This window comes from Dipodomys spectabilis, unplaced genomic scaffold (genome assembly GCF_019054845.1).
Source record: "Dipodomys spectabilis isolate Male_0828 unplaced genomic scaffold, ASM1905484v1 ptg000002l, whole genome shotgun sequence".
NCBI classification, from domain to species: Eukaryota; Metazoa; Chordata; class Mammalia; order Rodentia; family Heteromyidae; genus Dipodomys; species Dipodomys spectabilis.
In genome coordinates this window covers 37,492,254-37,506,002 of record NW_024870679.1, presented here as the reverse complement: position 1 = coordinate 37,506,002, position 13,749 = coordinate 37,492,254, and the positions used below count along the sequence as shown (strand labels likewise).

At 35.6% G+C, this 13,749-nt stretch overlaps 1 protein-coding gene across 4 annotated transcripts in view; it reads left to right on the top strand.

Annotated features, from left to right (window-relative positions):
• Lepr (leptin receptor) overlaps positions 1 to 12,956 on the top strand; it is a 71,676-nt gene extending 58,720 nt beyond the window's left edge. For 3 of the 4 annotated variants that reach the window (XM_042676133.1, XM_042676148.1, XM_042676141.1), the window contains exons 16-19: positions 123 to 218; positions 1,525 to 1,630; positions 2,672 to 2,747; positions 7,289 to 9,618. In XM_042676133.1, the coding sequence (XP_042532067.1) occupies positions 123 to 218; positions 1,525 to 1,630; positions 2,672 to 2,747; positions 7,289 to 7,306 (296 nt within the window). In that variant the 3' untranslated portion in view covers positions 7,307 to 9,618. Of the gene's footprint in view, positions 1 to 122; positions 219 to 1,524; positions 1,631 to 2,671; positions 2,748 to 7,288; positions 9,619 to 10,831 lie in introns of those variants that run through there. The other variant, XM_042676156.1, reaches the window with a different exon arrangement.
• Positions 12,957 to 13,749: the final 793 nt, after the last annotated feature.

Here is a 13,749-nt window from a genome sequence, read left to right as displayed (position 1 = left end):
TTTCATCATCAGTTCAATTGACATCTTATTTCTGCATATATGTCTATTTAAGCTATGTTTTTATATGTATACATTTCACACAGTTAAGTACAAATGAGCTCTTACCATGTCTTTCTCCTCAGATTATTTTATCCCCATTGAGAAGTATCAGTTCAGTCTTCACCCAGTATTTATGGAGGGAGTGGGAAAACCGAAGATAATTAATAGTTTCACCCAAGGTAAAAGTTTTATTTTTAGTTTGTTTTCTTTTTACACTGGTGTGTTTTGTAATATGTTAGAAGTAGTGTTGCCATTGGATTATTTTGTATTTGATATAATAATGGGAGAATTGAATCTTATGTAGAGATATTTATTATAGAATGGTTCAAAGGGAATAAATTTTTCTCTAAAAACAGAACTGTTACAGTAGTAAATTCATAGGTCTTCTATTTCTAATTAATTTTAATGAACATTTTTATTTATTTTTGTGCTGGTATTGGGACTTGAATTCAGGGGCTCACACTTTTGCTGGGCTTCTTTTTGTTCAAGGCTTCTACTCTACCACTTTAACCATACCTCTACTTCTGGCTCTTTGCCGGTTAATTGGAGATAAGAGTCTCACAGACTTTTCAACCCATGCTGGCTTGTTTCCTCGGCTCTCAGTCACCTGAGTAGCCAGGATTACATTGGTGCCTGGCTCAATTTTGTTATTTTTAAGTTACTTTTAAATCAAAGCAACTTAGCTAAGTAACTTCAAGAGAGAAGCATTTATCTGAATTGAGAATAAAAATAACTTTAAATTTGTCTGTTATTTAATAACTATCTCTTGAGCATTGTTTTAATAACTTGGGAGAAGCTCATGAATACAAGTCTCTACTCTTATGGAGTTTAATTTCCAAGGTTCCAAAATGAGTGAAGGGTAGTATGTAAGTTATATAAAGTACGTCAGATACAGATATATGCTTGAAGGAAAATAAAATAATATGAAGGCATATAGTTAATATGTGGTGTTTTAGCTAGGATTGCCAGAAATGGTCTTTTTGTTGTTGTTGTTGCTGTTGTTGTTTGTTTTGTTTTGTTTTGTAGAGTTGATGTTTGAGTAAACTCCTGTAGGACTTTGTAGCTCTTCAGGCTAAAGAGTCCGTGTGCCAAGGCCCTGCTGAGTAAGCACAGGGTTCAAAGAATGGCAAGAAATCAGTGCATCTGCAGTGATTGAGATAAAAGAGTGGCAGGTGCTACAAATTGGCTTTGCCAGAAGCAGATAGTGAGACTCATCATATGAACTTAATGGACACGTTTGACTCATGTGATCTATAAATTATCACATGGAGAAACTGAGCAAGCAAATAACTGGGAAAAAAGTTTGCTACATTTTTAATCTAATATTGAATAAAATGATTATTCATGTGCACATATTTTGTGCTTTTTTATAATTTTGAGACTAATACAGATTTATGTTGAAATCAGAAAAAGCATAATTTTTATACAGAAGTAGATTAAAATTCCCTTTTGCTCTGAGTTGTGTAAATGATATTTCTCTTTCAGATGATATCAACAAACACCAGAATGATGCAGGTCTATTTGTAATTGTGCCCATAATTATTTCCTCTTCTGTCTTACTGCTTGGGACATTGCTAATATCACACCAAAGGTATGTATATAGTGTTAATATCATGTAAATTTAAGCCTTGCTCTACAACTCAAATCATGAACATTAAAGTATTTTATATGATATTGTATGTATGTAGTATACAATGAAGTTAGCATAAAAAAGAAAGAGTTGTTTTCAGGAAATGATTTTCCACTCTGATTAGACAACATAAAACTCAAGAAAGAATTTAAGGTATATCATTTTTCTCTTTATATGCACACACACACACACACACACACACACACACACACACACAGAAGAATGAACAGGCTTATAGGAGAAAAATATAGGTACAATATTCTTGGATGTGGCTAAAAGCTTTTGGAGCTCTTCAGTTTGGATTGAGGGTTTAGTGGTGGTTGCAGGACCTTAAAAGTGGATTTTTGGTGGCTACCTGGAGCTTATTTGCTCTGAGAGAATGGGCCTTGGCTCTAGTCTGCCTGACTGATCAGACAAATGGCCTTGAGTTCTCTGAGCTATTTTTGTGTCACATCACCCTGTGTTGAGACATCCAGACGCATGCCAGGTTTCTGAGGCAACCTTTTTCTTCCATCAAAAGAAAAGGAAGGAAAAGTTTAGAAACTGGTTTTACTTTCTAGTCAATTAAGTTGTTGGAGCCAAGTGAGCTGGGCTTCTCTCTACCAACCAGATTCATTTTTCATTTCTTATTTTTGGAGAAAGATGTATGCACAGTATGTAACACAGAACTATTGGCACAGAAACTATTTTTTATTAGGACATCAGAGTGGGCTTTTTAATTAGAATATTATTAACTTGTTTCTAGATAGAAGTTCAGTAGAACTCTTTAACTTAAAACTGGTGTGATGAGCTAATGTATATTCTGTATGCTCATTAACTGTCAACATACAAAAAAAGGTTTCAATTCAACGTGTACATTTCTGTGTACAATCCATCTTGATCAATGTCACTGCTTCCATTACTCTTCCTGCCCATTTATCCCAACCCCATCTGTCTGCACAAGTAATATTTTCAATGTAGGGATTTTCCTGTAATTTTTGATGTCTTATTTTTCCTTTGTAGAATGAAAAAACTGTTTTGGGAAGATGTTCCAAACCCCAAGAATTGTTCCTGGGCACAAGGACTTAATTTTCAGAAGGTCACTCACTTTTTTATTAATTTTTAACCCAGAATATGTAAGATCACACCTTAGATGTCATATGAATTTTAGATCCTTTAGTATTTTTTTAAGATTTAAAAGTTTTTATTCAATTCACTTTAATATGGGTTATTATGTATTTTTAACAATAGCAGGATATAGGAGGAAGCATATATATGTCTGTCTTCTGTTCAGAGAACATAATGAAATAAATATTAGATATTAAAGGTCAAAACTGATGGCAAAACCTTTTTTAATGTAAACTATGTTCAGTCAAACAGCTAGTAATCAATATTTTTATCACTATTGTTTTACTCTCCAAAGTTATTTAATAACCTTCAAAGATCAATCGTATCCTCACTACTATCTAAATATGCAATTGCAGTAAAACTTACATATATATATATATATCTACTTAAGCAAAAGTACCTTATGAAGTACCTAACTATAATAAAATAGTTTGATCCTACTTCTGTAAAAGACTTTTTCAGAAAACTCTAGGATTTAATGGATTTTTTTTATTATTGCTTATAATGAGGTAGTTTTTCTACTCCTGAAGCCAGGTAGACTCTAGACTCCTCAAACTAGAAATATAAAATGGATTCTTCATGGCAAAACACACAGCTATTAAAACAAGTTATTTGGAGAACATAATAACCATCAATAAATCTTTATCGTTAATCATTTGTGAATATCTTCAGGTTTTTCTTCTGGCTACATGATGATAACAGTCCTCTTAAGCCAGCTCTCCATTGCCTTTCTCTATAGTCTGTTTCCCAGTTGTTTGTGCCCCTGGGCCTTTGTTAGGCCTTAATTTCCTTCTACATATACCCAGCTTTCCTTCTCAAGGAATATACTGCACTTGGCCCTTCTTTCTCGAGGCCCTTTTTAATTATAAATTTCATGAGAATATTTACCCAGTTAAGTTCCTAAAGCTTATTATTGTTTAATGTTCTGAAGACAGTGACTATTTTATTCATCACAAGAACTTGTGAACTTCCTCCTGCTGTGGGCAGTATAGCAAGGTAGGATTCATTAAGTAGTTCCTGGAAATATGAGTCCATTTATGCACGGGCAGGTCAGTGAGATACATGCTTCTATATTCCTGTGATTTTTCCCATCGATCTCAGGATGTTTGTGTCTTCCCCTGCAAAGTGAGGTTAAGGTGAGCTGCAACCTTACTGGTTGTTAATGGAGATTGAAGATGATACTTGTAGCATATAAGGATTTTGATAAATATTAGTTAATATTTTACATAACCTATTTTAGTATTATTCAGATATCCTTGATATAACTATTATGCTCTTGATCGATCTATCTATCTATCTATCTATCTATCTATCTATCTATCTATCTATCTATCTATCTATCTATCTATCTATCTATCTATCTATATTTTTGCCAGTCCCAGAGCTTGAACTCAGGGCCTGGGCACTGCCCCTGAGCTTTTTTTGCTCAAGGCTAGTACTCTGCCACTTGAACCACAGCACCACTTCTGGCTTTTTCTGTTTGTGTGGCACTGAGGAATCAAACTCAGGGCTTCACGCATACTAGGCAAGCTTCCACTAAGCTACATTCTCAGCCCTATGCTCTTTATTTTATATAAGAGAAACTGAAGTTTACAGTGGCTAGGTAACTTTTTTAGAGCCAATTTGTCTAACTTTGGGGTCTGTTCTGTATGGGAGTGACTTTACATTTTTTTGCATGACTCACAGTGAGAACTATGTTTTATCTTCTAACCTCTCACACACATCCATACAGCTATGAAGAAGTGAAAGAAACGCACAAAATAATTTTACTACTTACTTGAAATAGAGAACACTATATTTTCAATAGATATTCTCCCCTACTGTCTTACTAGTGAACTGTGTACATGTACTTTTTCAATTTTTTTAAGTAATAGGAAATATCAGGGCATGCGCTCCAGACAACTGAATAATATATACAGTCATGCTTCCTGAAGCACTGCTGTAAATAGCAGTAATCAGAAACTGTAATAAATGAAAAAAAGAGTTCAAATAATTTAAATCTCCTCCTGTGGGAAAGTGGATAAATAAACTTGTATTTGCTCATGATAATTTACTCATCCATATACTTTTTCTCGCCTTCTCTTTTCCCCATCCTCCTACCTACATACCACCTATCTACCTTCCTTCCTTCCTTCCTTTCCTTCTTTCTTTCTTTCCTTCTTTATTTCTTATTTTCTTTTTTCCTTTTCTTTCTTATCTTTTTTCTTTCTTTCTCTCCCTTTTCTTTCCTTTCTCTTTCTCTCTCCCTTCCTTCCTTCCTTCTCTCCCTCCCTTCCTTCCTCCCTTCCTCCCTTCTTTCTGTCGCTTCCTCCTCTTCCTCCTCTTCTTTTATGTCTATACTGGGGCTTGAACTCATGGCCTTGGCATTTTCCCTTAGCCTCAGCTCGTTTTGCTAGTTACATGCAGATAAGAGTCTCATGGACTTTTCTGCCCGGGCTGGCTTAGAACTGCAAACCTCAGATCTCAGCCTCCTGATTAGCTAGGATTACAAGTATGAGCCACCACTTTCATTCTTGTTCTATCAAATATGCACTTTCTTAGTACTTCTTATCTTTTTGCTAATACAAAATAAGTATTTCTTTCTATTTTGATGTTCTAAAACTTTAGTGTTACTGGGGCTTGAACTCTGGGCCCGGGCACTGTCCTTGAGCTCCTTTTGCTCAAGGCTAGTGCTCTACCACTTGAGCCCCAGGACCACTTCCAGATTTTTCTGTGACTAACTGGAGATAACAGTCTTAACGACTTTCCTGCCCTGGCTAGCTTCAAATTACAACCCTCAGATCTCAGCCTCCTGAGTAGTTAATGTTAAGTTTACAGTGCATTTCTAAATTTTAACTTGGTTATCATTTAAGCCTAAGAAATCTTATTATTTCTTTCCCTCCCATTTCTTTGGTTCTATCTTTCTAGTATCTAGATGTTGGATCATCTGTGTACAGCTGTATCTTTTTGTTTTGTATTCTGATACGTTGCCACCTTCTATTCTTTCAGTACTGTTGTTGGGTGTTTAAATATTAATATTGTTTGCACATTTCTAACTACTATCTTCTTCAGTGTTTTGTTGATGCATGCATGCAAAATTTTCTTAAGTCTTACCATAATACCAATTGTAGAAATTTTAAATCTCTATGCATTTTTGATTATCTGAAGTTGTACAACAGGACTTCAATTCACCATATCAATCCATGAGGACGGTGTTACAGTGTACTTGTTCCGTGTCATCCCTTCTCTTGTTCTCCCTCCGGAGCCCGCCCAGCCCCGCAGGATCTTTACTTCCATGTTCACAGATGCGTATTGAATGTTAGCATGTTTACCTGTAAATTTCTCTTTTCTCCTTTGAATTTTCTGTTTTCATCAGGTCATGTTTTCCTCTTGTTTGGCTTGGCTTTTCTTTTCTGATTTCAGACTCCTCACAAATATCTGGTAATTCTTTTCCTTTTTTTCCCTATATGAATGAAGAAGTAGTTAGGTTGACTGGAAGCCCAGGACATACAGACAGAGACTGTCATCCTAGGCGTGCAGTTCTAAGATAGTACTATCTCATGGCTGATCTCATACTGTTTCTCCATTGCCCTAGAGAACAAATATCCAATTTGGATACGGAGGGGGGGAAGGGGGAGGCTGGGAAGGGAGGTGAAGGGTAAACCAAAGGAGGAGGCTGCAATGCTTGGTAAGAAATGTACGCATTATCCTGCCCATGTAATTGTAACCCCTCTGTACAGTATGTTCACAAATAAAATTAAATTAAATTAAAAAAAAAGAAAGTAAAAAATATTATGGAAGACTTGTAATAAAGAAATCAATTATCCCCAATTTGGATATGGAGGGGATTCTTTTATGAAGGCTCTTCTGTGTTCAGCAGAGTCAAATAGTCTGAGCTTCCTTCAGGCCTGTTTTCAGCCTTCAGTATCCCTCCCTTCCTCCCTCCCTCCCTCCCTCCCTCCCTCCCTCCCTCCCTCCCTTCCTTCCTTCCTTCCTTCCTTCCTTCCTTCCTTCCTTCCTTCCTTCCTTCCTTCCTTCCTTCCTATGTATGTGTTTTACCAGCAATTTCTCCACTCACCCCTTCCACTTACTCGACAAGTGCAGTCTACTCTGAGTGTTTTATGGTCCTCTGTTTTCTTTGCTCACTTTCTTTGAATTATACTCTTGTTGTTGTTTGTTGTTGTTGTTGTTTTTCTTCTTCTCTTCTCTTGCACAAAGAGGTTACAAATGTATAAATCAGGCTTTTATTCTTCTCTTGGTTTCTCTACTTTATTACGCATCTCTAATTTGTCTTACGTTGGATTAACGAAATCTGTCCTTGGAGTATAATATTATGATATCCTGTACGAAAAGGAAAAAACAACTGTATTTCAAATCCTTTCCTAAAAGGATGCACTACAGTCACGTAAACACAGAATTTATAATCCATCACTATGGCTGACAGGAAATGCTTTGAAATATTTTTCTTTTGTATATTGAGCATTTTTTAAAAAAAATTTTGAGCTCTTATTTTGTTTCATTTTATCTAAACAGAGAACGGACATTCTTTGAAGTCTAATCATGATCACTACAGATGAACCCAGTGTTCCAACTTTCCAACAGTCCATAGACTATTAGAAGATTTTTACATTTTGAAGAAGGGGAGAAAATTTAAACAAACAAACAAAAATAATGGTTGAACTATCAAGGACTACCATATACTGTATTTAAAAGAGATGTGTAAATTTGGAGTTCTGCTATAGATTTGAATCCAGCTTAGTTGGGATGTAGAGTTGATTTTCAAATTTATCTGAAGCTTGAAAGTAATATTGATGGTTTCTGGATTTGAGGTCACATTTCCTAATCATAAAACATTTTTTAAAAATTATGACTGTTGCTGTCATGAAACATCCATTAGATGAGCTATAGCTAAGTGAACTCCAAAACTGCAACTTCTGATACATATCCTTAGAAACAGAATGACTCCAACTACAGAATGCAGTGAAAATATTTAGTTTAAATTCTTATGTCCCCAAATTTCCACGTTAAATTACTTTATGGAAACTTGAACCTACAATTGGATCCATTTGTGTGGCTTTTTTCGTGTCTTGTAGCTTTTTTTTGGTATCTAACTTAGATCAATCTAGAAATTTCTGTTTTCAATAGCTGTGAAAATGGCATGATATTTGAAGAAAGCCAGATGTGTTTTGTGCTGGTCCCAGGCCAGTGGAAGTTAGAATTCTTATAAGAATAACTCTATATATTCAGGTTAGATTCTGCAGATCAAAAGAGAGCATCAGCCTCCAGTCCAGCCTTCTTGGGCAATTCCTGCCTAAATCTAATTTGTATCCACTGAGCTATTCAAGAGTTTTGGCAGCAGAAAAGTGTGTAATGGTATAAAGAAGAGACACTCTTTGACATTTTTACAAATAGTTCATAGTGAGGACTCTTTTACCTCACAAAAGACCACTCACCAGAGCACAATTAGCATATCAACTGTACTCTGCTGCTCACAGTCAAACAAAATCAAATTTATGAACCCAAATAATACTGAACTTTAGCCAGATGCTTGAATCACTTATATTAGATTTATTCAATGTTTTATTTGGATGTGGAAAAAAAACCCTCAGAGGAATGTGTTTTTCTCCGTTGACTATTAACAGATGTCATTGGAATGGAAAATCTGAGAGTGGAATTATAAAAAGATTTTAAAAATTCTTACCAGCTGAATGAATGTTTAATATGTCCCCCCCAAATTAAATGCATAGAGTGAAATCTTTTTAATTTTTTTTTGTATTTTTACGTAGTTGTACAAAGGATATGCCAGTTAACAAAGCAGTTTATAAATGCAATGCAGCTTGATCAGTGTCACTTCAAATGACTTTTTTTTGGAATAAACATACTTTTAATAGTGTTGTGACCCTTAGCAAAATATATTTTAGTAATATAGGGGTTTGATTTCTTAGTGAAATTTTCCACCTGAATGCATTTGAAGAAATGCATAGTATTTGATTCCAACAATTATTTGCCCATACTGAGGTTTTAGGGAGCATAGGATGTAACAAGTCATTTGAAGATCACTTATGGGTTGGACTGTATATTATGGGTAATTTTCTGTGCACTTTTATTTTTGTCTTTATGGTGATAAAAACCTAATTCCTTTATTTGGTATTCTTACTTTCTAAGTTCATTTAACATTTTAAAATAATTCTATGCACATATAAATAGTTGAATCCTTTAGGGGAAAAAGTGAACAAGCAAATATTTGAAGGAAATAAGAAATCTCTTGATTTCTGTCAGAAAGTAAGCATATAAACTATTTGCTGTTCATGTATTATACTGATAGAATAACAAAAAAATTGTATTAATAAATTTTGTTACCAGGCAGTATTTTAATACTTACATAAGTGTACTGCATTATAGTTTTGTATATTTATTCTTTTTGTTTTAATTGCTAATATACTTCACTTAAAAGTTTCAAGCTGCTAAATGAGTTGTATTTTTGTATGGAATGTACTAGACATGATGAAGAACAGTTGAAATGCCATCATCTCAAGCAATAAGCCTGATCTATTAGCTGAATAATTGTCATGCTATTGTTAGCTTAATCATTAGCTTACTAAGTCACGCTATTAGCTTAAAAAATTGTAAAATTCAAAAGCTAAAATGTATATGTGATATACAAACTGAACACATTTCCTATTTAGTTGTGTTAATTTTTCAATGTGATGTATCCATAGTATTTTTTATTTTGCATTTTTTTTTCAGCATGTTTCCATTGTATGGATTGACTTTTCTGCCAACAGGTTCTTGTTTTGTAGCTGCTTGGCAGGATTTTTGTTGTGATGTAACCATCAATCCTATAATATATATGATGTACATTTGTCTTGTGTGTTTGTCTTCATTCCATGTGTTCCATAATCTATATTTTATAGGAAGTTGTTTGCAAGGAGGAACAGTTTATAAGTCTTGTCATCTCTTTCGCCATCATTGATTTCAACAAATAGGTATTATTAGTGCTGATTTTCATAGTCTCAAGGAGATTCTTGTTACCACCTAAGGAAGGTATGTTCTTAATAGTCGCTGTTATTTTAACTTCATGCCATATCTTAGGTCCTGAAATAGTTATTTTTGACTATCTTTGGACAAATTACTTCTTTTTTTTTTTTTTTTTGGTCGGCCGTGGGGCTTGAACTCTGGGCCTGGGCGCTGTCCCTCAGCTCTTCAGCTCACAAGGCGAGCACTCTACCACTTGAGCTACAGCGCCACTTCCGGTTTTCTGGTGGTTTATTGGAGATAGGAGTCTCGCGGTCTCTCCTGCCCGGGCTTTGAACCATGATCCTCAGATCTCAGCCTCCTGAGTAGCTAGGATTACAGGCGTGAGCCACCAGCGCCTGGCCAAATTACTTCTTTGATTTTATTTTGATGTGTTTTTTTTTCTACTTGGGGTTTAAAATTTCAGTTGTGGAAATGTAAGATAATATAAAAAATATAAGGAATTCTTCAGATGATAAGATTTTCCAATTATAGAAACCCATCTGTATTGAGCTTAGTGCTTTCAGACACAATCATATGAAGTAGTGTTGAACTCTTTTTTTTGTTTTTGTTGTTTTTTTTTTCCTTTTTATTTTTTTGTCAGTCCTGGGGCCTGAACTCCGAGCCTTGGTGCTGTTCCTCAGCTCTTCATCTCAAGGCTATTGCTCTACCACTTGAGCCATAGCACCACTTCCGACTTTATTTTTTTATGTGGTGCTGGGGAATTGAACCCAGGGCCTCATGCATGCAAGGCAAACACCCTACCACTGAGCTACCTTCTCAGTCCCATGAACTCAGTTTTACTGAAGCAATTGATTACTATGCTTGTTGGTGTTCATAGCGTTACATTTCCTAATTCTGTCTTGTCTTACTTTTAAGCATTTAAACTGTTACCCTCATGACTTTGAATATATCTCCTTTAGTTCCCAGATAGTCCCCAAATTTGTGATTGACTTCTGTCCCTTATTCTTAACCTTACACACGTGCATTTTGGCAAGCCTGACCTAATGAAGCAAACGATTTTTAATATAATTGAGCATTAAAATATATCTTTTCTTTTAGCCTGAAACATTTGAACATCTTTTTACCAAGCATACAGGATCCTTGACATTTGGTCCTCTCCTTCTGGAGCCTGAAACCATTTCAGAATATATCAGTGTCGATACATCATGGAAAAACAAAGAAGTGGTGCCGGCAACTGTAGTCTCACTCTTCCTGACCACTCCAGATCTTGAGAAGGGTTCGATTTGCACCAGTGACCCGTGCCATAGTGCTAACTTCTCAGAAATGGAGAGTGCGGAGATCACCTGCGAGGATGACAGCCAGAGCCAGCCCTCTGTAAAATATGCAATGCTGCTAAGCAGTTCAAAATCAAGTGAGATGGATGAAGAACCAGGACCTCTACTGAGTTCTGTCAGCAAGAGTTTCTCTAGCAAGAGCTCTCCAGTGAAAGATTCTTTCTCTGATAGCTCCTGGGAGGGAGACACCCAGGCAGTTTTTATATTACCAGATCAGCAACCTGAAATGATTTCACCCCCCATTTCGTTATCAGGATTGGAAGAGCTTTTGGAACTGGAGAGAACCTTCCCTGAAGAAAGTCATAGTGAAAAGTCTGTTTACTATTTAGGGATCACCTCAGTGAAAAAAAGAGAGAATGATGTGTTTCTGACAGAGGAATCAGCAGTACTGTGTCCATTCCCAGCCCACTGCTTATTCAGTGATATCAGAGTCCTCCGGGACAGTTGTTCACGTTTTGTTGAAAATAATTTCAGCTTGGGAACTTCCGGTAAGGAGAGTTTTGTATCATACATGCCCCAATTTCAAACATGTTCCACTCAGACTCATAAGATAATGGAAAATAAGATGTGTGACCTAACTGTGTAATTTCTGTGAAGAAGACTTCAGGTGTGTGTTACAGGATGTCATAGGAGTATAACATACTCTCTTATAGTTGTGGCTGGGAAGAGAAGAAAGAAAATGATCAGTCTAACTTGAAAATCATTGTTACCAAATGATTCATATCTGCTTTTTCTGTCAGTAATGTAGACATAAGAAAATGTGAGAAACATTTTGTGAGCCTAGCAATGCCTACAAACTCTTTGAGTCTATATTTACAAAGTAGAAATAAGTTGAGTACCATTGTTTGTGAACATTAGACCTGTGTAGAGAGCCAACCTTCTGTATTATACTCACATCTAAAAGAAGGCTTCAAACTAATATTTGTGAGCTATGATTGTCTCAAAGATGTGTTCATTTTACCTTAAGTTGTTTCTATATTGTGTTAATTCACACATCTACATGCACCTACACATTTATACTTAATAGGGATCCTTATGTGTTTTTGAAAGTATGTGATGTTTTTGTATTATGTGCCATCAGATTAGGTGATTTGAAGTAGGTGGTACTTCATTAAATGTCAGATATAAATACAAATTTAGCTCTGGGATAAGAGGTTACACTTTTGAGGACTTAACAAATTAGGTAATCATTTCTATACCAAATTCAAGATACATTCCATACAAAGAAAACAGAATGGCGGTATACATACTCTAAATCAGATAATTGCTACAGTAATTATATTAGACATTTATATTCTTAGAATGCTACCCAATTCTGCCTGAAGATTAGGCTATTCAGTTGTCCAGAGTCTCAGAGTTAATAGGGCAATACCAGAATTCAGATTTAAACTCACATATTTTTCATGCTACTGAGTATGTTTGTAGCATGCCTTATAATACCACCTATTAATAAAACTTACTTGTAACAATAAGAAGCTAGCAAGGAAAAAATAAATGACTGCATCAAGAATTAAATGCAGCTTGCACAAATTCCCCCTTTGGCTTTAAGACTGACTACAAATTATAGATTTCAGTTTTAGCTATGACAAGACAATTCAGTGGCCATATATTAGGGAGCAAACTAGATTTAGAAACCTGTACTTTAGATATTTAGTGACAAGAAGCTCAAGACTATTCATACCACCAAAAAAATGGGTTAGTGATTAGGAATATGCTTAGGGTTGCTAAGCATCAACAGATCTGTACTTACACTGACACTGGATTCTGCTGATTTGCTATTACCTAAGTATATCCCTGCATGCAATTTTTATTCCAGTTGCAGCTTTATGAATTGAACAGTTCCAAAAATCAAGAAAGATCCCCAATTAAAAGGTTTTCTATATATTTTGTGGTTATTTGCCCTTCAAAGTTATTATACTTGTCTCACATTGTCATCATTATTAAAATGTCTCAGAATTTCATATACTCAACTCATTGACCCTCTTACCAAGGAAAGGTGTAGGACTTATCCCAACTCACTAGTGAGTGTGACAACAAAACTTTAGCTCTCTGTAAAGATAAGGGAAGAAGATAGTGCTTTCACTGATATTCAGAAAGTTTAGAGGTTCAGGAGCAAATGACTACACACATAGAATTTTGAATTTAGAGCTTAATTGAAGTCCAGTATAGAAAAGGCAAAGAATTAAGCCTACGGAATGGGTGGTTCAAGTGGCAAAGCATCTTAGATGAGATATAGGATTAAATTTTGCACTACTTTGGTAGTAATTGGAGATTAATCTCACTAAGCACTGCCACTGAAACAGAGTCTATTGTGGCTGAGGACCCAGAACAACCAGAGAGGGAAACATAGATGTTCCAGTCATTTCAAATGCTGTGGCTGTGTGTTTACTCTATAGCCATCTCAGGACCCAGGACTACTGTAGTGCTTCAGGTCTCAGTTAAAGGACTTTAATGATCACACACAGATCATACTGGTGCAGGTTCAGCACCAAAAATAAGTCAGTCAACAAACACTAAAGGATTTCTGAAATACTAAGGCACTTTGTTTCAGAATGCGGACTGAATTGGTATAATCTGGCCTACCCACATAGATTTAGATCTATGCAGTATGTTTGACTTCTGGTTTCCTCTTTTACAGTTGACCTCACAACTATGTCTTACTGGGTCTTTGTGAAAACTATC